Source organism: Mesoplodon bidens, assembly GCF_964165515.1.
Source record: "Mesoplodon bidens genome assembly, chromosome: 2".
Lineage (NCBI taxonomy): Eukaryota > Metazoa > Chordata > Mammalia > Artiodactyla > Ziphiidae > Mesoplodon > Mesoplodon bidens.
The window spans coordinates 126,141,961-126,166,909 of record NC_138177.1 but is presented as its reverse complement, the minus strand read 5'-3'; the positions used below and the strand labels follow the sequence as shown (position 1 = coordinate 126,166,909).

General features: G+C 34.3%; 1 protein-coding gene across 2 annotated transcripts in view; it reads left to right on the top strand.

The window, feature by feature from the left end:
• Positions 1–24,949, top strand: part of LRRC7 (leucine rich repeat containing 7) — a gene marked incomplete at its 3' end in the record, with an annotated part of 507,551 nt that overhangs the window by 282,203 nt on the left and 200,399 nt on the right. Inside the window, exon 8 of one of the 2 annotated variants that reach the window (XM_081225603.1) lies at positions 17,341–17,753. The exons of the other annotated variant lie outside the window; for it this stretch is intronic. Coding sequence (XP_081081729.1) covers positions 17,341–17,347 — 7 coding nt within the window. Of the gene's footprint in view, positions 1–17,340; positions 17,754–24,949 lie in introns of those variants that run through there. 2 annotated transcript variants of the gene reach the window in all.

Genomic DNA, 24,949 nt, shown 5'->3' with positions numbered 1-24,949 from the left:
AGGGAAAGGAGGAAAAGATAACAAAAGTAAAAAAAATAATTTAATTAAAACTGCACTGCAAAAAGCATATATGACAATCACATTTATGAATTTATAAGTGATAGCTTATTTTAAAATATATATAAAACATTTTCAAATATAAAAGAAGTTGAAAAGAACTACAAATTAATTACTTCACTTGTTATCAGCAATTTATGAGTCTGCGTTATAATCTGCCACATCTTCAACAGTGTTGATATTTCTCTAAGTTCATACATAATTTTCTTTGAATAAATTCAGTAAATGGGATTCTTAAACAATATTCAATGGGCACAACTTAATATGACCTTGTACCAACATATTGCTTTAGAAAAATGAGAGTGTCAGCAAAAATCTAGCAGTGGGAACATGAGAATTTGCAAATACTCTTTACTGGACTTGGACTCCTAAAATGTAGCAGATTCAATTTACATTATGAGTCCTGCTGAACATGAGAAGCAATTTATCCAATCTAGCTTACAGAGAGCTAAGTGTAGAAATCAGACTAAAGAGGAGGAGCCTAGCAAAAAGTTTGATAAAAGCTAAGTACATCCAAGAAGGCAGAAAATCAAGCTCAAGGGAAGGAAGTGTAAAACTGGTAGCCTAGAGCTAAAAAATGCAGGCAGTATCCAGCTATCATTGGAAGTGTCCAACTCATATAGCCATGGCAGAAGAAATTAATCAAGAATCTTAATTCTAGACCAGAGGCTCTTTGCTTTATGCCTTATATCAGTGTGTGGTACAGCTAGAAATCATAGGTTTTAGTGGTTCAAAGACAAGAGGCTATCAGGTCCTACCCGCACTTGATAAAATCAGTTGCTAAAGTCTAGCTTTCTGGCACTCTTTTAAAGTTATCTGACAAATAAGACAGGCTTATCAGGTCAAATTCCTTATAGTTGAGCCTTCTCTATTGAGATAATATTTTATTGTGAAGTTGCAGTAGCTGTGTATGTAGCAGGGCAGTCTCTGGTTTGTCTGCACACAAAGGACACTTTCTACCTTGGATGGTCATTAGTCTGTACAACACCTTACGAGCTAACCACAAAAGTATCCTCAGTAAAGAAGTTTTATTTTCTCCCTTCTTATCAATGGCCTAAAGGGATCTATGGCCCAAGATAGTATTGAAACATATTTGCAGTACACCACACAGATCTGAGCCCAATCCCCAAGACTAGGTTGAACACGAAAAAAAATGGTAGTAGGTTTTTACATATGACATATAGGCAAAAATAGTGGATGAGATCCCCCAACTATTGGGCCTCTTTCAACATAAGTGAAACTCTTTATTTATTTTTTTTTTTTTGCGGTATGCGGGCCTCTCACTGTTGTGGCCTCTCCCGTTGCGGAGCACAGGCTCCGGACGCGCAGGCTCAGCGGCCATGGCTCACGGGCCCAGCCACTCCGCAGCATGTGGGATCCTCCCAGACCGGGGCATGAACCTGCGTCCCCTGCACCGGCAGGCGGACTCTCAACCACTGCGCCACCAGGGAAGCCCGTGAAGCTCTTTTTATAGGAAAGCAAAAATTAAAACAGTATTAAAGCACTGTAGTGAAGAGCTCAGTAAAAGAGTCTAGATTTCCAGATTTCTGCCTGGAAATAATTAGTCCTGTCTAAAGCCTACCAATAACTAATAATCATGTTATGTTTGGGTGACCATGATGTTAGAGAATTCCAGACAGAACACCGTCTATTGGTCCTGAATTGTAGGAGATTTTGGGAAGACTTTCAGGAAACGTAGTCAACTGAAGATATTGTCAGCTAAAAAGTTTCATCTGGAGAACACTGTTGTAACAATCTTTTAGAGTTGTGGCCTATATCCTTTCTGTGCTTAGAAAGAAAGTCTCTTGGAGATGAATTGCCATCTACTATTTCAGTGCATCACAAGTACCTTAAAGTCCACAGTTCCAGGGCTGAACTTCACGTTTCCATCACTGTCAGTAGTCTTTCCAGTATTCCCAAGCTCATTTAGAAAGAATAGAAATAACATTTTCTAGATCCTGTGAATCATCTTAGGCCTATTTCTTCCCATCAGTCAACAAGTTCTGTCAAATCTGTCTAATTTGCTTATTCATTTCCTTCTGTCTGGAACTGTCTGCCCCCAGAGCCACCCATGACTGGCTCCTCTGTTATCATCCGTATCTTAAATCAAATGTCACTTGCCCTAGAACTCTTTGATGACCCTTCCATCTAAAGTAGCCTCTCCCACACCAGCACTTCCCAAAAACCCTATTTTAATTTCTTTGTAACACTGATTACTATTGCAAATTCTCTTACTTATTACTTGTTTCTCCCCTTTCTAAAATTTCTCCTTGAGAGCAGGGATCTTGCATAGCTTATTCATCACTGAATCTTCACTGCCTTGTACACTGTTCAGTTCATAGTATGCATTTAACATGAATGTACATTTTAAATTCATTCATTATCGAATTCACTCAACAAACACTTATTAAGCATTTGTGTGCCAGGCACTGTGTTAGGCATAGGAGATACGATGGTAAGCAGAAATGAAACCTACCTTTGTACTCATGGATCTTATATTTAATAAAAGAGATATATACTAATCAAATAATCACATAAATAAATGTAAAATTACAACTATAAGTAGTGACTTTCATCTGTTTTCCCTTCTCTTTATCTCCATTACCATTGCTTTAGTTTAGGTTATCATTTTCTCATGCCTCAGCTATTAAAATTATCTATTTCCCTGCCTCCACTCTTGCACCCTCCACTATGTTTTTCCAAAACTGAAGTGCAAATATTAACTCATTATCTACATAAAAATCCTTAATAACTTCAATGGCCTTCAAGAACAAATATTTAAACTCTTTAAGATAATGGCCATTTATGACCTACCCTTCAACTATCTCTTCTTCCCCTCCTCACACACTATGCTCCAGTCACCCCTGAATTACACTCATCTCTTGGCCTTTATGTATGTTGTTCCTTCTGCCCTGTACATATTTCCCTACTCTTTGATTAAGTGATTCATTTACTTATAATTCAGTGGAGATAAACTCCCGCAGAGGGCCCTTTCTGAACATACTCAGCATGGCTCAGCCATCCATTTTCTGTGTTCTCTTAGGATAAAAAAGGTTATCCTGTTGTGCTATAACTGTTTATTTACTTGCAAAGCCAATGATTTCCTTTGTGGCAGAGTGTCTTTAATATTTCTATCTCCTTTGCCTAGAGCAGTAGCAAGTATGTAGAATAAATGGAAAGATGGCTGGATGGATGAATGGATGGATGAGTTCCCTTGACAAAGTTAAAAATAAAAGTCTAAGGCAATATTCAACACAGCTTCAAACATGTACTATTAAGAATATGTGTAAACAGTAAGTTAAGCAAAATTAGAAGACAGAGAAATACCTAGCAGATGAAGGAGCAAGATAAAAACCCACCAAACCAAAAAAATGAAGAGGAAAAAGGCAGTCTACCTGAAAAAGAATGCAGAGTAATGATAGTAAAGATGATCCAAAATCTTGGAAATAGAATGGAGAAAATACAAGAAATGTTTAACAAGGACATAGAAGAACCAAAGAGCAAATAAACAATGATAAACAACACAATAAATGAAATTTGAAATTCTTTAGAAGGAATCAATAGCAGAGTAACTGAGGCAGAAGAATGGATAAGTGACCTGGAAGATAAAATATTGGAAATAACTACTGTAGAGCAGAATAAAGAAAAAAGAATGAAGAGAATTGAAAACAGTCTCAGAGACCTCTGGGACAACATTAAGCTCACCAACATTTGAAATATAGGGGTCCTACAAGAAGAAGAGAAAAAAAAGTTTCTGAGAAAATATTTGAAGACCTGATAGTTGAAAACTTCCCTAATATGGGAATGGAAAGAGTCAATCAAATCCAGAAAGCACAGAGAGTCCCATACAGGATAATTCCAAGGAAAAACACACCAAGACACACATTAATCAACTATCAAAAATTAAATACAAAGAAAAAATATTAAAAGCAGCAAGGGAAAAGTAACAAATAACATACAAGGGAATCCCCATAAGGTTAACAGCTGATCTTTCAGTAGAAACTCTGCAAGCCACAAGGGAGTGGCAGGACATATTTAAAGTGATGAAAGAGAAAAACCTACAATCAAGATTACTCTACCCAGCAAGGATCTCATTCAGATTCGACAGAGAAGTTAAAAGCTCTCCAGACAAGCAAAAACTAAGAGAATTCAGCACGACCAAACCAGCTTTACAGCAACTGCTAAAGGAACTTCTCTAGGCAGGAACCACAAGAGAAGGAAAACACCTACAAAAACCCAAAACAATTAAGAAAATTGTAATAGGAACATACATATCGATAATTACCTTAAATGTAAATGGATTAAATGCTCCAACCAAAAGGCATAGACTGGCTGAATAGCTAGAAACACAAGACCTGTCTATATGCTGTCTACAAGAGACCCACTTCAGACATAGGGACACATACAGACTGACAGTGAGGGGATGGAAAAAGATATTCCATGCAAATGGAAATCAAAAGAAAGCTGAGGTATTAATTCTCATATCACACAAAGTAGACTTTAAAATAAAGACTATTACAAGAGAAAAAGAAGGACATGATATAATGATTAAGGGATCAATCCAAGAAGAAGATAAAACAACTGTAAATATTTATGCACCCAACATAGGAGCACCTCAGTATTTAAGGCAAATGCTAACAGCCATAAAAGGGGAAATCGACAGTAACACAACCATAGTAGAGGACTCTAACACCCCACTTTCACCAATGGACAGATCATCCAAAGTGAATATAAACAAGGAAACACAGCTTTAAATGATACATTAAACAAAATGGACTTAATTTGTATTTATAGGACATTCCAGCCAAAAACAACAGAATAGACTTTCTTCTCAAATGCTCATGGAACATTCTCCAGGATAGATCATATCTTGGGTCACAAATCAAGCCTTGGTAAATTTAAGAAAATTGAAATCATATTAATTATCTTTTCCGACCATAATGCTGAGATTAGCTGTCAATTACAGGAAAAAAACTGTAAAAAATACAAACACATGGAGGCTAAACAATACACTATTAAATAACCAAGAGATCACTGAAGAAATCAAAGAGAAAGTCAAAAAATACCTAGAAACGAATGACAATGAAACACGATGACCCAAAACCTATGGGACGCAGCAAAAGCAGTTCCAGGAGGGAAGTTTAGAGCAATATAATCCTACCTCAAGAAACAAGAAGCATCTCAAATAAACAACCTAACCTTACACCTAAAGCAGTAAGAGAAAGAACAAAAAAACACCAAAGTTAGCTGAAGGAAAGAAATCATAAAGGTCAGATCAGAAATAAATGAAAAAGAAATGAAGGAAACAATAGTTAAGATCAATAAAACTAAAAGCTGGTTCTTCGAGAAGATAAACAAAATTGATAAACCATTAGCCAGACTCATCAAGAAAAAAAGGGAGAAGACTCAAATCAATAGAATTAGAAATGAAAACGGAGAAGTAACAACTGACACTGCAGAAATACAAAGAATCATGAGAGATTACTACAAACAACAATATGCCAATAAAATGGACAACCTGGAAGAGATGGACAAATTCTTTGAAAAGCACAATTTCCTGAGACTGGATCAGGAAGAAATAGAAAATATTAACAGACCAATCACAAGCACTGAAATTGAAAAAGTGATTAAATATCTTCCAACATACAAAAGCCCAGGACCAGATGGCTTCACAGGCGAATTCTATCAAACATTTAGAGAAGCGCTAACACCTATCCTTCTCAGGCTCTTCCAAAATACAGCAGAGGGGGGAACACTCCCCAACTCATTCTAAGAGGCCACCATCACCCTGATACCAAAACCAGACAAAGATGTCACAAAAAAAAGAAAACTAAAGACCAATATCACTGATGAACATAGATGCAACAATCCTCAACAAAATACTAGCAAACAGAATCCAACAGCACATTAAAAGGATCATACACCATGATCAAGTGGGGTTTATCCCAGGAATGCAAGAATTCTTCCATATATGCAAATCAATCAATGTGATACACCATATTAACAAATCAAAGGATAAAAACCATATGATCATCTCAATAGATGCAGAAAAAGCTTTTGACAAAATTCAACACATATTTATGATAAAAACTCCCCAGAAAGTAGGCAAAGAGGGAAATTACCTCAACATAACAAAGGCCATATATCCCACAGCCAGTATCATTCTCAGTGGTGAACCCACAGCCAACATTGTTCTCAATGGTGAAAAACTGAAACCATTTCCACTAAGATCAGGAACAAGACAAGGTTCCCTGCTCTCACCACTATTATTCAACATAAGTTTGGAAGTTTTAGCCACAGCAGTCAGAGAAGAAAAAGAAATAAAAGGAATCCAAATCAGAAAAGAAGAAGTAAAACTGTCACTTTTGCGGACGACATGATACTATACATAAAGAATCCCAAAGATGCCACCAGAAAACTACTAGAACTAATCAATGAATTTGGTAAAGTAGCAGGATATAAAATTAATGCACAGAAATCTCTTGCATCCCTTTACATTAATGATGAAAAACCTAAAAGGGAAATAAAGGAAACACTCCCATTTACCACTGCAACAAAAGGAATAAAATACCCAGGAATAAACCTACCTAAGGAGACAAAAGACCTGTATGCAGAAAACTATAAGACACTGATGAAAGAAATTAAAGATGATACGAACAGATGGAGAGATATACCATGTTCTTAAATTGGAAGAATCAACATTGTGAAAATGACTCTCCTACCCAAAGCAATCTACAGATTCAATGCAATCCCTATCAAACTACCAATGGCATTTTTCACAGAGCTAGAACAAAAATAGTTCACAATTTGTATGGAAACACAAAGACCTCCAATAGCCAAAGCAATCTTGAGAAAGAAAAACGGGACTGAAGGAATCAGGCTCCCTGACTTCACACTATACTACAAAGCTACACTAATGAAGAGAGTATGGTACTACCACAAAAACAGAAATATAGATCAATGGAACAGGATAGAAGGCCCACAAATAAACCCACACACTTATGGTCACCTTAATTTTGACAAAGGAGGCAAGAATATAGAATGAAGAAAAGACAGCCTCTTGAATAAGTGGTGCTGGGAAAACTGGACAGCTACATGTAAAAGAATGAAATTAGAACACTCCCTAACACCAAACACAAAAATAAACTCAAAATGGATTAAAGACCTAAATGTAAGACCAGACACTATAAAACTCTTAGAGGAAAACATAGGCAGAACACTCTATGACATACATATAACAAGATCCTTTTTCACCCACCTCCTAGAGAAATGGAAATAAAAACAAAAATAAACAAATGGGACCTAATGAAACTTAAAAGCTTTTGCACAGCAAAGGAAACCATAAACAAGATGAAAAGACAACCCTCAGAATGGGAGAAAATATTTGCAAATGAAGCAACTGACAAAGAATCAATTTCCCAAATATACAGGCAGCTCCTATAGCTCAATATTAGAAAAAAACAACAACCCAATCCAAGAATGGGCAGAAGATCTAAATAGACATTTCTCAACAGAAGATATACAGACTGGCAACAAACACATGAAATGATGCTCAACATCACTAATCATTAGAGAACTGCAAATCAAAACTACAGTGAGGTATCACCTCACACCAGTCAGAATGGCCATCATCAAAAAATCTACAAACAACAAATGCTGGAGAGGGTGTGGAGAAAAGGGAACCCTCTTGCACTGTTGGTGGGAATATAAATTGATACAGCCACTATGGAGAATAGTATGGAGGTTCCTTAAAATACTAAAAGTAGTACTACCATATGACCCAGCAATCCCACTACTGGGCATATACCCGGAGAAAACCATAATTCAAAAAGTGTCATGTACCCCAATGTTCATTGCAGCTCTATTTATAATAGCCAGGACATGGAAGCAACCTAAGTGTCCATCAACAGATGCGTGGAGAAAGAGGATGTGGCACATATATACAATGGAATATTATTCAGCCCTAAAAAGAAACAAAATTGAGTTATTTGTAGTAAGGTGGATGGACCTAGAGACTATCATATAGAGTGAAGTAAGTCAGAAAGAATAAACAAATACCGTATTCTAACACATACATATGGAATCTAAAAAAAAAATGGTTCTGAAGAACCTAGGGGTAGGACAGGAATAAAGACACAGTCTTAGAGAATGGACTTGAGGACAGGGGGAGGGGGAAGTGTAAGCTGGGACAAAGTGAGAGAATGGCATGGACCTATATACACTAAGAAATGTAAAATAGATAGCTAGTGGGAAGCAGCCACATAGCATGGGGAGATCAGCTCAGTGCTTTGTGACCACCTAGAGGGGTGGGATAGGGAAGGTGGAAGGGAGACCCAAGAGGGAGGAGATATGATGATATATGTTTATGTATAGCTGACCCCCTTTGTTATACAGCAGAAACTAACACACTATTGTAAAGCAATTATTCTCCAATAAAGATGTTAAAAAAAAGAAGTGTGGAAAAAATATTGGCCAGAACAGAAGGGTTGAAGCCCATTTTGAATCTTCCAAGCACTGTAGAGGGTAGCACTCACTAATAAGTTCACTAAATATATTCCATGTTTGTTGTTAAGAAAAAACCATTAACTATCAATAGCCCTATGTTTGAAATGTTAGAAGGTAAGGCAACATAGCAATCGTATTATCAGATTGAAGGACAGTTTGCAAGATTTCTACCACTGATGAAACACAAACTTAAGCAAAGGATATTAACCCTGAAAACAAAGGGTATTAAAAACCTCTAATCTTCAATAGCAGCTCTGTAACCAAAGAAGAAAAAGGTATGGTGACAATCTTTTTTCACTAGATACATGGAATCTTGGAAGCAATACCATATGTTAGAGAAATTTGAATATTTAGACAAATAAAATATAGTGCAGGTTTAGACTTACTAATTAGTATATGGCAACAACTGCTCTGCTAGGGAAGTTGACTATTTGTTTCTAGTGAAGAGGAATATGAGGGCACAAAGATAAACTGGTCCTTGAGAAGGTCTCAGCATGTTTGCAAGCAGAAAGGTTTTTGCTGCTGTTAGCCATTAGGGACAGAATGAGTATTGAACAGAAAGTATTGGCTTGGCCAAAAAGTTCGTTCGGGTTTTCTGTAACATCTTACAGAAAAGCATGAATGAACATTTTGGCCAACCCAGTATAAAAATAGGGTGATTCTAGTTATTCTACTGGAGAACATCCTAGCAGAGGGAACTACTTTCACGTTACCCACAACAAATCTAGAGAAAATAACTTCCCTTGCCCAAAAAGGGTAAACTAATTACTAGTGCAGGTACTTACATACCAGCTATGGTCCTAGTAGAGGTATCAGTTGACCACCTGTAAAACATCCATCCAATATTCAGCAAATATTCATTAAGTACCAGCTATATCAAGCATGAGGCTACACGAACCCTAATTATTAGAAGGAAGAACTAAGGGTGGCTGAAAGAATGAAGCAATGGTGAAATTTTAGGAGTCAACACTAGTAGCCAATTAAATTAGATTCCAGCAGCCAAGGAAGTAAGGTCCTTAAGAGTCTCAGAATAAGTGAGTCACTGATGACAGTTCTTTTTATATAATAGATGACAGAAAGGCAGAGTATCTGAACAAAGTACCAGTCACCTCAGAAGTTATCTGAAAAATCAGCCTGTGAACAGGATAACTTCAGATCCACCAACAGTAATGAGTGAAGACATAACTCCTAGGTGCTACTGCCAAAAGGAAAAGAACATTTTGGGGTATATGGACTATTTGGAAAGGAATAACTGTGTCTAAATATATCTTATCTAACACTTGATCATGAGTTGATTTGCATTTGTCAAGGTGGCAAATTCTCAAATGACAAAGGAATGAAACCTAAGATAAATTCAACAAGATTCTTTTTCTATAAATCTGTTATCATTTTAACACTCAAATATTGGAAAGGAAGGTGAGTGAGTCTTCTAATGGAATAAAGGAGATTTGGTGTGTGTGTGTGTGTGTGTGTGTGTGTGTGTGTAAGTCACTAGGTCTGAAAAGAAAAGAATAGATAGTAAAAATGAGAGAAAGTGGAGTCTTCATCCTACTTCCTCTCCACTAAAGCTAATGTTTTGGGTTTTTTTTTTTTTTTATGGGAGATGTGGTTTTCAAGGGAGACAAGGTTGCTGTGTCAGGCTTGGGGTGGCTGCAGGGTCTGGAAGTATAGCCATAAAGCTAAAGAGAATCTGAAGAACCAGCAATGTGTGGCCCACGGCAGCAGGCTGGATGGTAGAACAGTGTGTCCTTTCATCCTCCCAAAGTAAATTTAAAGAACTTTTAGAGGTTAGGATCTGATGGCATCCAGACTTTTTAGACACAGACCTTCTGACTTCAAGGGTTACTTACCGTTTTCTATTTATAAAACATCTTACTATAATCCTGCCTTAAGAATATATGTATTACCGGGTGTCCCATATAAGGTATACATCAGAACATTCTTAAAAATCATAATAAAAATCATAACAATAACCATTACTTATAGTGGTGTTATTCAAAGCAAAGTTTCTTTTCAATTAGCTTCAAAATTAATTTGTTAACACTGAATATCAATTCTGCGTTAGTACTCCTCTGGTAATTATTGCTTACCGTTAAGGCTCCATTAAGATTCCATGTTTGAAATGATGAATGTGTACCTTTATTGATTACTGCTTGTGATTGAGTTATTCTTAGAATAATGATGTTTTTAGCAATATGTTTAGTTTTTCCAACATTTATGAATATACTAAACCTTGAAAAGTGTACATATATATTTAAACTCGCAGTTGGAGTACTACGTCATATTTTTTCAGGCCCTTAGGGACATTGGTATAAATACATTAGTTTAGTGAAGGCTCTATTACAAAATTATCATACATTTCCATGCCAAAGGAGCTTAGAAATATAAAAAAAATATTTTTACTTCATTTCTGGTTGTTATTTTATTACAAGTTGCTTAGTTTTTAGTCTCCTCTTTCTCTTTTAATATCCTTCCTACCGTGAACCTACAGTGAAGATTTTTGTCAACATAGATACTTAGATCTGTTAGCAATTATTTTTAGTTTTATAACTTGTTCTTGCAAGTTCCCAGTATGAGAATAGACACATAGTAAAGAGTCACAAAAAGTTCTTTAAGACAAGTTCTTTAAGAATGGAAAAGTCAGCTGATTCCCTCAGAGGAGTGCAAGAAGGATTGAATAACACATGTAAAACCCTAAGTACAGAGCAATTTAAAGGGTCAGAATATGGTGTTGAAAGATTCAGTAATCCACTGAAGAATATTAAGCTAAGGAGTGACATGATCACTTTGAATCTTTAACAGTTACATTAGCAGTTATGAAGCAAATTTATGGAGGAAGGAATTGAGGTGTCTGGAGACAGAGAGATGGAGTTAGAGAACATTTCAGTAGCTTAAAGATCATGTGGACCAGTTTAAATGAATAACAATGGAGTGGAGAGTAAAGACACAAGATATAGTTAAAAGACAGAGTCAAAAACGCTTTAGTAAATGATTGAATTTGAGTTGGGAAAGATTGAAGGAAAAGAGACATCAGGATGAACCACTGGTTGCAAGTTTGGAAAACTTGGTGAATTATTGTGCTATAAACAGAGATATAAGAAGGTTTGGGAGAGATAGAAGGGGTAGGACAGATACTAGTTAGAAATGTTGAGTTTAGTTTGGAACTGATTTAAGTTTTAGTGAAATGCTCTGATGAAGAAGTCCAACTGATATACACATCCAAAGACCAGGAGAGAAATCTAGAATTAGAAGTTTGAGAATAATACCATAAAATTCATTATTAAGCCCAGACCAATCAGGGCTGAATTTCTAGTTCTAGTAGGATGATTAGATTAATTGAGATGAGTCAACATGGTGAGATATTTTATGAAGTCACTAAAATTATGTTTTTAATGATAAGAAAATGCTCAAATAATAATATCATATCAAATAAAAGCAGAAAACAAAATTGCTTGTGCAGTAAAATCTCAATTGTGTAAAAATTGGCCTTAAAAAGGCTGGAAAGAAAAACATTAGAGTTATAATGGTCCTACTAGGGTTAAACATTTATGGTGACTTTTCCCCATCTTTCTATTTATTTATATTTTATAAGTTTTCTATGTGCATTACTCAAAAATCAAGTTAGGGTAAGGGATGGCTTCCTGGAAAGATAATGATTAAGCTGACTTTAAAGGTCTAGATAGAAATTAACCAGATGAAGAGGATTACAGTAATAGAGGTACATAAGTGAGAAATACAGTGTGCACAGGGATCTGTAAGCAGTTGAGGGTTGTTGAAACATTCATGATGTCAGAGAGTGGTCAGAAAGGAAGCTAGATAGGAAGGTGTGTTAGCCCTATGACAGCTTGTTATGTTGAGATTCTATCCAGTGTACTCTGAGCATCTGTTAAAGACATATATACACAGGGTAGTGTATTCATTTGCTAGGGTCACCACAACAGAGTAACACAGACTGGCTCAAACAATAGAAATTTATTTTCTCACAATTTTGGAGGTTAGCAGTCTAAGATCAAGGTGTCAGCAGGGCTGGTTTCTTCTTAGGTCTCTCACCTTGACTTGCACAGAGCTGACTTCTCTCTATGTCTTCACATGGTCTTCCCTCCATGAATCTGTGCCCATATATCCTCTTCTTATAAGAACACCAATAACTGGTGTCCTTATTACATTAAAGTCCACCCTGGTGACCTTATTTTAAGTTAATGACCTCTTTAAAGACCTATTTTTAAATACAGTCCTATTCTGAGTTACCAGGGGTTAAGACTTCAACATATGAATTTGGAGGAAGGGGAGACACAATTCAGTACATAACAGAGAGTGATATGGTTAAATTTCCTTTGTTAACCATGTGGAATATGGATTTGAGGGAGAAAAGATGGATGAACAGGCTGTTTTAATAATGTAGGCAAGAAATCATTATGTTTAGAACAGTGAATGTATATAAATCAATGAATGTAAAACACATGTAATCATAATAATTCCAGAGAGAGCAGCTAGGTTAGAGGGGAAATAATGAATTCAATTTGGGAAGATTCAATTCTATACCTAGTATAGAGTTAGGTATAGGATTCTGAAGCTCAAAGACAGATTGTTGGGATGGAATTCTGGATTTGGGCATCATTAGTACATATGTTATTTGAAACAGTGGGAGCTGATCAGTGTATCTGAGTGATGAGAGCAATGGATTTAGAACAGAAAACCAACATTTACAGATCAGTCAGAAAATGAGCCCATGAAAGAGATATGAAAATGTGAGGTAAAGCAGAAGAGTGCCTCATCATAGAATCTAAGGAAATAGAGAGTTTTGATGAAGGGAATAATCAATAGTCAAAGAGAGCTTTGAGATCCTAAAGACAAAAACTGAGAAATGTTAGTTGGATTTGGAATTAGACGGACTTTTGGACGTGGATACTTAAGGACAATTCCTTGAACTTCTATGTGCTAGACACTGGTGAAGCATTATAAAGCATATAATTATATTTCACTTTGAGTTTCACTTAAGACTGAGAGAAGGGTTATTATGTCTGTTTTACAGATTAAGAAAACAATGGCTCAGGAAAGTCAAAGTACTATCTCAAGATCAACAGACAGCAGCAGATCAGTGCAAGTCAGCTCTAGACTTCTTTCTGTCACCAAAACTGGCATGATTAACCACTAGTAATACTAACTCCCTAAAAGTGAGGCAGTTTTATTAACTTGGAAGGACTAGAATTCCAGAGAGCTGTGGGTTGGTGAGTGAATGGTGAGGAAGAAAAATAGACTACCCTTTTCAGAAGAGAAGAAAGTAGGACAGACACCAACCCATCTTGCTCTCCTTTGTTTAGTACATTGCCTGGAACACAGTAGATGCTCAATAAATTTTAGTTCAATGAACAAGAAATAAATGTTGACATGAGTTAGGCATAAGGTGTACATGGAAGAGGAGGCAGCAGAGATGTAGACTGCATGCAGCCCAAGGGGGGAAAAAAAGTGGGGAGGATTAACACTGAAGAAGAAAGAGAAGAAAACTTAAGCCAGGTGCTTCCTAGAAAATGTTACTAGGGTTCAGGATCAAAAGCACAACTAAGGGCTTCCCTGGTGGCGCAGTGGTTGAGAGTCCTCCTGCCAATGCAGGGCACACGGGTTCATGCCCTGGTCTGGGAAGATCCCACGTGCCGCGGAGCGGCTAGGTCCGTGAGCCATGACCGCTGAGCCTGCGCGAAAAAAAAAAAAAAGAGCACAAGTAAGAATTTCACCCAAAACACCTTCTTTACGGTTGAACAAAAAAAGGGAAGTATAAAAATAAGTATGTAACGACACGTGACAAGTTACTTCATCTTTTAACAATCCTCTCCATATTAAGCTTCTTCAGGAAAGAATATCTCACCGTTTCCAATAAGTTATTTGCTTTAAAGTTTTAATAAATTCATACATGTAATGCCCCGTGCCTAGATTTCCCTCTTTTTCACTGTATGGTGATCTTTTATTGCAAGATAAAGACTTAGATCACAGGTTATCTCTTAGAATTATTTATTCAATTCTCCAAACAGAATCTGTCACTCCCTCTCTTTTCTATCTCTTAATGCAATCCTGTAGTGACTTGGAGACCGTAGATAAAACACTCTTACATTTATTTATTAAGTGCCTTTGAAATACCTTAGCATATCAACAAAATATTTCAAAATGTTATATGGAATATTTTAAAGCAAAGGAATTTCATAAGCTGATTTAGCTTGGACAAAATTGTATTTATTAATTCAACTTTTATATATAAAATAATATATGTTTTAAATTTTCTTACTAGTCAGCTAAAGACTATTCTGTTAGATGACTGCATTTTGTAATAAAAGCACATTCTTAATTCATTGAGTTTTAATAATCTCATACTGCAAATGACACATAGGTTGGAAAATTTTATGCAATGTATTTAAAGAATAAAATGTCACTTGCCATTATAAAGATTTATCTATTGATCACTGTGATGTTTAAAGAAAATGATTTGTACTTGTGCCCTAGCTTCACTATCTTCAAAGCCTAATTGTGTGCTGTAATACTTTAAGCTTTCAGCTGGTGTTGAATTTTGGCTGGTTCAATAGTGGGATGAGATTACTGACTGCTATATTACTATTCTGTTAAACAAATTCATTCTTGAATAATCTATATGCCCTATGGGAAGGTCAAATGATAAGGCAGAAAGATCTGAAACAAAACTCTAAGATTTCATTGTTTTGAGTTTGGCAGATATCCAGTTGCATATTTCAAATTATCTAAGAAAAATACACAAAGTGCACAATTATATTCAACTTGAGCTTGAACTTGAGCTATATAGAATTATCCTCATCTAATTTATAAAATATACTGGTATATATGAAATATGAAATATAGCATTCTTTGTAACACTTTGCACATGCTGATATTTTCCTTTTATCACTAAATTAAGAATGTGAACTTAATAAACATATATTGGGAGAGTTAAGATAATGTGGAATAGCTGTATCAATTTGTCCATAAACACCTCTTTAAATAACTATTTAATATTATACCCAAAAATACATAAATAAAACTAAAACTCTAGCAGAATCTGAGACAAAATATCCTCACAAATAATCTGTGTATGTATTGCCTGTCAATTAAACTTGCAGATAGGTAATTTTTGCTCAGTCTATGTGCATTTTTAATCTACCTAATGTAAGCATTGAATTGTTCAACTTTTAGAACATTTGCCAAGTTCCAATGTAATTAATAATCATATGGATTTGAAGACTCTAGTTCTTTCTTTCTACTATGAAAATGCTTTAAGATTAATGTGCATTAATTTCAGTTGTATGCAAAAATATTGTAATGTAAGATTATGTTTTTATTTTTTTAATTGAAAATGTAAGTCTAACTGGAGCAAAGAGAAATTTCTAATGCAGATAAGCTATTCAATCATCATTTAACATTATGTGTAACCATAATTGCATTTATCTGAGAAAACATAATTTGCTTTGTTTTGCTATTTAAGCATATCCAATTTTTAAATCATATGTTAGTAAAATTCTAGCATTTAATTAATTTGAATAAAATGTACATCAAAGTTGTAAGCAAAATATGTATAAGTCATTAATTGAAATATGCGATTGGTAGCTTTTCTGGAAATAAAGGAGAGAAAAATTAAGGTACAGTAATAGCGTAATTAATTGATTCAGGATGGCTTCTGATGAAAAATTATGTTCAGTAAGAGTTTGTCATTATAATTTGTGATCATTTGTCACTTTACAGTATATCATATATAGTGGATTCAGGTGCACAAGCTGTATAAATGACTGTCATAAAAATGCCAATTTTTTAAATTAAAAAGATGGTTATTTTACTGATTTAATTCAAAACTCATTGTATATTAATTTGAGCTATTGCTGTGTTTCCAGAGATGGTAAATACTTTGTAAATGATTTTGTTCTCATATATGCATATATCATTTAAAAAATCAAATCAATTATTTTTTTTAAATATGTTTCAAGATACAAATTTCACGTTTTTATTAAAACATGAAGATACTGGACAAAAGTTGTTTTTTAAATATTTGGTAAAAAATAAATAGAAGGAATGATTTTTTTTTACAACCCAAAACATTCTTTCACTCAAAATTCTTTTAATATAATAAAATGTACTCTTTTACAGTATGTTCCCTTCTGTATCTCACTGATTTCTTCAGTGTTGTTATCTCATATAAGAGTTTTTGTTAAACACTATAGATTAAGCTGAATTATTCTACATATCATGGGAACTGATAACTCTGAGAAGAAAATTTTATTTAACAGAGGACATTCATAAACCAAATTTTGTCATTTTCAGAGAGAAAAAGGGACACAAACTCAGAGTAAAATACCAATGGGCTCATTTGTGTTCTGCCTTAAACAGCAGACATCAGTAATGCTTGTTATTGTAGAGTTAATTTAAATGAGTAGAAATAACCTTGTAAATAAAAGTTTAAGCAAGTTATTTTCATGAGACTGGTTTATTATGCAATGATTTTTATATGAATATTTTGCTTTCTTCTTTTAGGAAGTATGCATGTTTTTAGTCATCTTGTCAAATACCACTCAGTCTGATTTTCTGTTTCTATCCTATCTAGTACCTGTCTAACCCTAGAACTGCACCACTTTATGAAAATCTTGTTTATAACATATTTATATAGAATTATATGAAAACAAACAAACATTTCACATCCCTGTACTGTAGACCAATTGGTAACTATTTTAGTCGCCTTCTGCATTAGGAGTTCCATCTTTTGGGCATTGAAATTGATTTTTCTCATCTTAGCATCTGAAGATCCAGAGTGTGCCCCTTGCCCAATCGCCTGAGACTATACAGTGACACCTACAACAGAGGATGTGGAGTCAGCAGCTTTCGGGCACCAGAAATGGCAGCATCAGGAGCATCAGCACGAATAGACTTTGTAGAGGTAGTTCTCCCAAACTGTATTACGAAACCAAACATTTTTGGTGTGCTACCTGCTGACAGGGGCTGCCTTCTTACTGCCTAGTGTTATGCAAAATGTTTGGTCTTTGTTAAAGCTTAACAATAACATTTCTGACTAATATAGAGCAACCTGATTTTTTTTCCAAGTGTGTTCAGTTGCCTTAACTTTCAATTAACATGAAATTTTATCAGTCTAGAGAAACATTAATACTCATATCTTTGTCCAGTTTATTTCACTCTTAGTTTATATAAAGCTGCTGTCATATATAATTTTTGTATAAATTTTTTTGACTAGACCAGAATAAGCCATCATTTTAAAAGACATCCTAATGAAGTAAATAAGAGAATTTCTCTAGTCAGTTATATACTTCAGAGACTGAATAGGGTTGCCCAGGTTTTCTGTGTGGACCACCTAATGATGTTCCACTGTGAACTTATTTTGCAAAGTGAAAGATTATTCCCAGATGGTCCCAGTCAAAACATGAAAGGCCAGTGATTGATTGGTTTTATATATCCTTTCATTTTATGTAATTTAATGTGAAATAGTTATTTTGTAGCTATAAAACATATTTGTTAATTAACCACATTGGCTTTATCTATACAGTTCAATGACATAACATTTCAATTTGCATGTAGAATGAACCTCTGTAATGATGTCTTTGCAAAATAAATAACAATTGACAAAATGGGTGCATTTGCTTTTAACATGTTATACATTTGACTTAGAAAAGTAGGGTATGTTTCATATTGAAATTTTGAAGAGTTTGAAATTCAGCATCCAGAGATCTTCATCTTGGTGCAGTCCAACAAATTCATTCTTCACCCCATCTTCACTCCTTTTTGGAACAAGGCAAGATACAAAGAATTTATACTAGTTCTATTGGAACTATTGCTTGATTAAATATAATTTGAACATTCTTTGCATAAACCAGATATGAGCAGGATAGATACATTGACCTTAATGGTATTTTTATTTTTTGTTTTTTTCGTTTTTTTCTGTTTTATTTCCTTATTAGGAAATTACGAATTGTCATTTTTCGCCAAATCTACACTATGGAGTTGAAATGTACTTTTCTGAATATTTCCATTCTGTCTTAATGTATTTTAATTATGTGAATTTATAAAATAATGGCCCTAAATGCATAGACCTTTGTAAAAAGTACATATATGTTTGAAAGTGGATGTTGTTTTTTTAGTTAAAATTGTGTAAACACTGATTTTTCCATGAGTACTCATAAAGATCTTATGTAAAAATTCATAAAACTACTTAATGGAGTTTGTACAACATAGTTTTTACCTGTGTGTCATATACTCATTGACTTCTGTCATTTTCACAATATATTGCATATGTCTCTAGAAACTGTATATTGAAAGGTATGTTGCTCTTCTAAGAACACAAAAGTAAATCTCTGACTCTGCTTTAAAACAAATTGTGCTATTTTAGTATAGTTTTATAATGTGCTCTCATCATGTCCTTCAAATGTCATTTTCAAGATTACTTAAAACATTCTGCATGAAAGTAGCTTTAAAGTATTTAAGAAATACTTCTTCCTCTATCATGTTCCAAGTAAGGAATTGGATATTCCATTGTTAAATTTTGAAAGTCTTACAGAGCTGCAGTTAAAATCTACAGCATAGTGCAGTAGTTCTGTTTGATAATTATTTTGGTGGCGTGACCAAACTGCAGTAAACCATGTTGCATTCCTGGTCTTATGATAACATATTACAATTGAGACCTTGTATATATAGGATAAAGGAAACTTTTCTTAAGGAAAAGACATTAACAAGTAACAAATAATTGTTATCAAGTTGGAATGGTTTAAAACTGAATCAGCAGAAGTGATTACAAAAGTAAAAAATTAAAAACTAAAATCAAAACTACAATGAGATATCATCTCACACCAGTCAGAATGGCCATCATCAAAAAATCTAGAAACAATAAATGCTGGAGAGGGTGTGGAAAAAAGGGAACACTCTTGCACTGCTGGTGGGAATGTGAATTGGTACAGCCACTATGGAGAATGGTATGGAGGTTCCTTAAAAAACTAAAAATAGAACTACCATATGACCCAGCAATCCCACTACTGGGCATATACCCTGAGAAAACCATAATTCAAAAAGAGACATGTACCAAAATGTTCATAGCAGCCCTATTTACAATAGCCCGGAGATGGAAACAACCTAAGTGTCCATCATCGGATGAATGGATAAAGAAGATGTGGCACATATATACAATGGAATATTACTCAGCCATAAAAAGAAATGAAATTGAGCTATTTGTAATGAGGTGGATAGACCTAGAGTCTGTCATACAGAGTGAAGTAAGTCAGAAAGAGAAAGACAAATACTGTATGCTAACATATATATATGGAATTTAAGAAAAAATATGTCATGAAGAACATAAGGGTAAGACAGGAATAAAGACACAGACCTACTTGAGAATGGACTTGAGGATATGGGGAGGGGGAAGGGTAAGCTGTGACAAAGTGAAAGAGTGGCATGGACATATATACACTACCAAACGTAAGGTAGATAGCTAGTGGGAAGCAGCCGCATAGCACAGGGAGATCAGCTCGGTGCTTTGTGACCGCCCGGAGGGGTGGGATAGGGAGGGTGGGAAGGAGACGCAAAAGGGAGGGGATATGGAAACATATGTATATGTATAACTGATTAAATTTGTTATAAAGCAAAAAATTAAAAAAAATAAAAAGAAAAAAAAAGTAAAAAATTAAATCAAATACCAGTGAATATGATACTTGATTCATTTTTGCCCAGTGTTCATGCTATGTCACTGTAGTGTTCCAACAAGTGGAAGTGATTATAAATTCCTTCACAATGTTTATGGCGCTCTAATCTTTTATGCTAAGAGGAGTCACATATACCAATTTAACAAAAATATTAAATGTGTTCATTTCATAAAGTTACATAATTTTTAGCCTCTAGGTATATATATTTTTTAAACTAGATAAACTGGTAAAAGGATAAGATGCATTTATGTACATTTGTTATTATTGAAATAACAGTAATCTCCTATTGAGCTATCTTTTAGAAATATATTCTATTGATTATACATTCATGAGTAGTGGAATATGCATATCAAACCAGAATTTGACTAAATATACAATAATAACTAAAACAAAAAATAACTCTTAAGAAGAAGGCAGCACAAGAGGTGCTTACCCATTCTCCAGGATACCAAATATTACAACAGAACCCCTTCTTTCCTTGTAAGATAAGTGTCCCTCCTGGGAACCTGGGCTACCATTTGAGCAACATATTGAATTGCCTTTCAACATCTTGTTGACATCTCATGGAGAGAAGTCAACTTTTATAGCTCTTAGCAGCGTCTTAGAAAATAGAATACATCTCCCTACGTTTCTCAGAAATTACAGGTTCCTGCATATTTATTAAGAATTTCATATACTCTCCCATCCTTATTTTTTTGTTCATATCAAATTTTAACAACTATGATTTCTGCCATTTTTATTTTCTTTTATATCAAGTCAACTTTTCCTGGAGCAAAACTGGCAGATCTAAATTTTGTCACAAAAGAATATGATTATTTTACAAATTTTTAGTCATAAACAAAACATAACAAAGTTACATTAGGTGTTGTCAGTTTTATATTATTTGCTTCTGCTACAGCAATCAATATAAATTGGATAAAGACTGATAATTTATATGTATTTATTGGCAGAAAACCAGAAGTCTCAGGCTACTAGAATATTGTTGAGTACTTGTATAGGTGTCACTTTTATCTGAATTACTAAAATATAGTTTTAGTCCATCATTCTAAAATTTAGCAGGTATCTTTTAACTAAGGTAATGACCCTGCCCTTTCTCTTCTCTCTTCACCTACTTGACTGGTTTCTTACTATCCATCCTTTAATCTTCCAATGTATCAGGCCTATACATCTATCTTTCTGTCTTATTTATTTATGTACTTGCCTTTTACATTTTTCTAAATTGTAGATTTCTTGAGGACAAGGTATGCTGTTTTATTCATTCTCCAGAATACCTAGAATGGTGGCTTGCAAATAGTATGAATAGCTAATGAAGAAGAAAGAAAAGAAAGGAAGAAAAGTAATCCCCCCAAATACTTAAAGAAAATAAGATTACTTCCAGTGAGAGATAAGGAGGACATATTTGAGGACATTTGATCTAGGTTTTAAAGGGGAAGCTATATTTCAACTATTGGGAAGAAAGCAGTGGTATACTTGCAGAGGAAATGAAGGATATAAGAACGTAGAAAGCATAGTTACAGAATGACCTGATTTTCCTGACAGTTGAATAAGTTAAAATGAGCAGTGGAAGTAAAAGTTGAAAGGTGGATTGAGGTGGTCCTGGCTAACTGACAGCTACTAAAAATGTTTGACTACATGAGTAATAGGGAAGAGTTGGCATTTAAGGCAGCAGTGAAAAACTCAAAAAAGAGAAAATAAATGTTACAGCAACATTTCATAAATAAAGCAAATGATGTACTTAAACACAGTGCAGTACACATTTTTTCAGTCGCTTGTGAGTGGCTGGCACTGAAGATAGATGAAGTCATATGCACTACATCTCAGTCTTTGTCTTCCCCTCCAGTAAAACAGTAATCTAGACAAAATTGTTTTAGCCCATAAGTGGTCTTGAATTCCTTGACAGTGAACGGGAACAAATATTTATTTAGTGGATATACTAGGCTCTTTATCCACGAACCTTATTTTATTAAACCTTATAACAGTGTAAGGTAGGGCTTGCCACTTTTTTTAACTGACGAGGAAACTGAGTCTCAGAAATTAAGCAGGGTAGAAAGTGGCAAAACCTGGATTCAAACCCATTTCTCTCTCCTGTGCTCCATAATGTACTGACTTCACTGTTTTATGTACAGATTGTAGTCCTGCTTAAATGATATTTTTAGCAACTTCAATTTATGCTGATGGTGTTCTTGATTGATTTATCTCCAAGGTACTTGATTAGGAATCAAATCTTATTAATGCCTCTTCTAGATTATAGATATTTGTCACATATGGCAAGAATTGCTTATTCTTTTGAGGTGTTTTCCATTAAAAAAAATACATCAGGGTACATTTTGGGTTCTGGAATCAGAGGTTAACCATTCAGTCCTCATGGTGATAAATTAAGATGATCAATGAGTTTCATAAGGTTATGAGTGTCAGTTTATTTGTGATAATGTAAGGTTTTGTTCCTGCCTTTAATTTATGGTTGAGTGTCTTTAACTATCAATTTTATCTCTCCAACCTTTTAAAATCAAGGTGATTTCTTCTTTAGCATTTCCTAACATACAAGATTGTAAAGGTACCAATACCTTATTCAGCAAACGTGTATTACATTTTTCAAAGCTTTCAATAGTAATTTTTTGATCTGCACGTTAACTTGGTAAGGAAGTCATAAAAGATATTTTCCATTCAGGTAATAGGAACTTTAATGTTATTTGCCACCATATAAATAATATTCTTAGCCCCACAGACAATACAATGATTTTTGTGTCAGCTTATGCTATTTATTGGTATATATTAATTCTATATTATATTTTTTCTTGAGGACAAATGTTTAGAATTGCAATTTTCATTTTAAGTTGATGCTTTGCAGAAGGATTTCACAAAAACTGGTAAAACTTTGAAATATACATTTTTTCTATGGTAATTACCACAAAATACAGTTAAGTAGTTCAGGATGTTTCTATAGTAATTACTGAACAATGTGCTTTCAGTATTTTTGATATAAGTAAATATAGAAATTATGTAGCTTCTAATATCAAAGCATTTGTTACTCTAAGATATTTCTAAATTTACTTTTTAATATAAAATTGATCATGCTTGAAATCAAACTTTTTTTCTGTGTACATAATTGATATACATTTTACTCTTTAGGAAAACAAACAGAAACTGGAAAATTTTTAGGAAAAAGCAGAAGAATGTAATTCTCATCAGTCTTCTCTCTGGATCAACAGGTTTATGTGGGCATCTAAAATTGTTAAAAAAAAAAAAAGACTTGGAAATAAAGAGGATTAAAAAACAGCAGTAAATATGGATACACTGAGATGGCAACATACAAACTGTTGTTCTAGTTTTGTCATTTAGTAATTCTAACAGAAGAGCAAAACAGTATATTCCTTTAATACCAAGCTTAGGGCACAAGAAATAAATGTATTAAACACAGTGACAGAAAACTCAATAAGAGAATGAAAATTAGAATCAAGGAAAACTTTCCCAACATTTATTGAAAATTTACAATTGAGCACTGTACTATGTGTTGAGAATTTCAAAGATATATTAGGTCCTTTTACTGAGTTTTTGGTTCTGTGGAAGAGATATTCTAGCCAAGGAAGATCATGTGCAAAAGCAGAGAGATGAATGGAAACTGATGAATTATGCAAAGTACTAGGAGATTCATTTGTGTTGTATGTATTGGCTTGTGCGTATAAAGAGATGGGGTTTGAAAAGTAGAGAAAAGCCTATTCGAGTAGTGTTTTGTATGCCAGTTTAATGGTTAGATCCATAAAGAGAAATAAGTCTAATTCAGTGAATTTTGCAAGGAATACTGGCCATTTAATTTTACCTAATATGGGCACTAGAATTTAACTCTTATAGGTCATATAATTGCTAATATTTATTGAGTTCTAAATTCTTTACATATATTAACTCATATAGCCCTTACATTAACTCTCTGAAGTAGGTATTAGTACTATCCTTATTTTATAAGTAAGGACACTGAAGCATAAAGAAATCACTTACCCAATGTCACAAAGTTGGTAGGGTGAGGTGGAAGGATTCTAACCCTGGCAGCCTGACTCAGAAGCCTTGTTCTTAATAGCCATGGCACAGCAAGGTAGAGTCCATTCAAACTGGACTGAAGTTTTGAGGATATGTGATGATATCTTTTTTTAGAGATTTGAATACATACTGAATTCGGGAAAGTTTTGGTAACATTTGTTAGTAAAGTATCCAACTCTTTTTAAAAAATAAACAGCTTTATTGAAATATAATTGATATCTAATAAATTGCACATATTGAAAGTAGCAATTTGATAAGTTTTGAAACATATATACATCACCAAAAGCATCACCACAGTAAAGATAATGAACATATCCATCGTCCAAAAAAGGTTCCTCATGGAACTGCTTACTCACTCCCCACCCAGGCAAATACTATTCTGCTTTCTATCACTACCGATTAGTTTGAATTTTCCAGAATTTTATGTAAATGTTATCTTAGAGTATATCATCTTTTTTGGGGGGTCTGGTTTTTTTCAATGAGCATTATTATTTTATTTGTCTATGTTGTAATGGTTATCAATTTTTATTGCTGAATAGTATTCCATTGTATAAATATAGCACAATTTCTTTATCTTTTCCCCTCTTGATGGATATCTGAGTTGAAAGTTTTTTTCCAGTTTTTCTCTGTTACGAGCTGGCTGCTCTGAATGGTCACGTACAAGTCTCTGC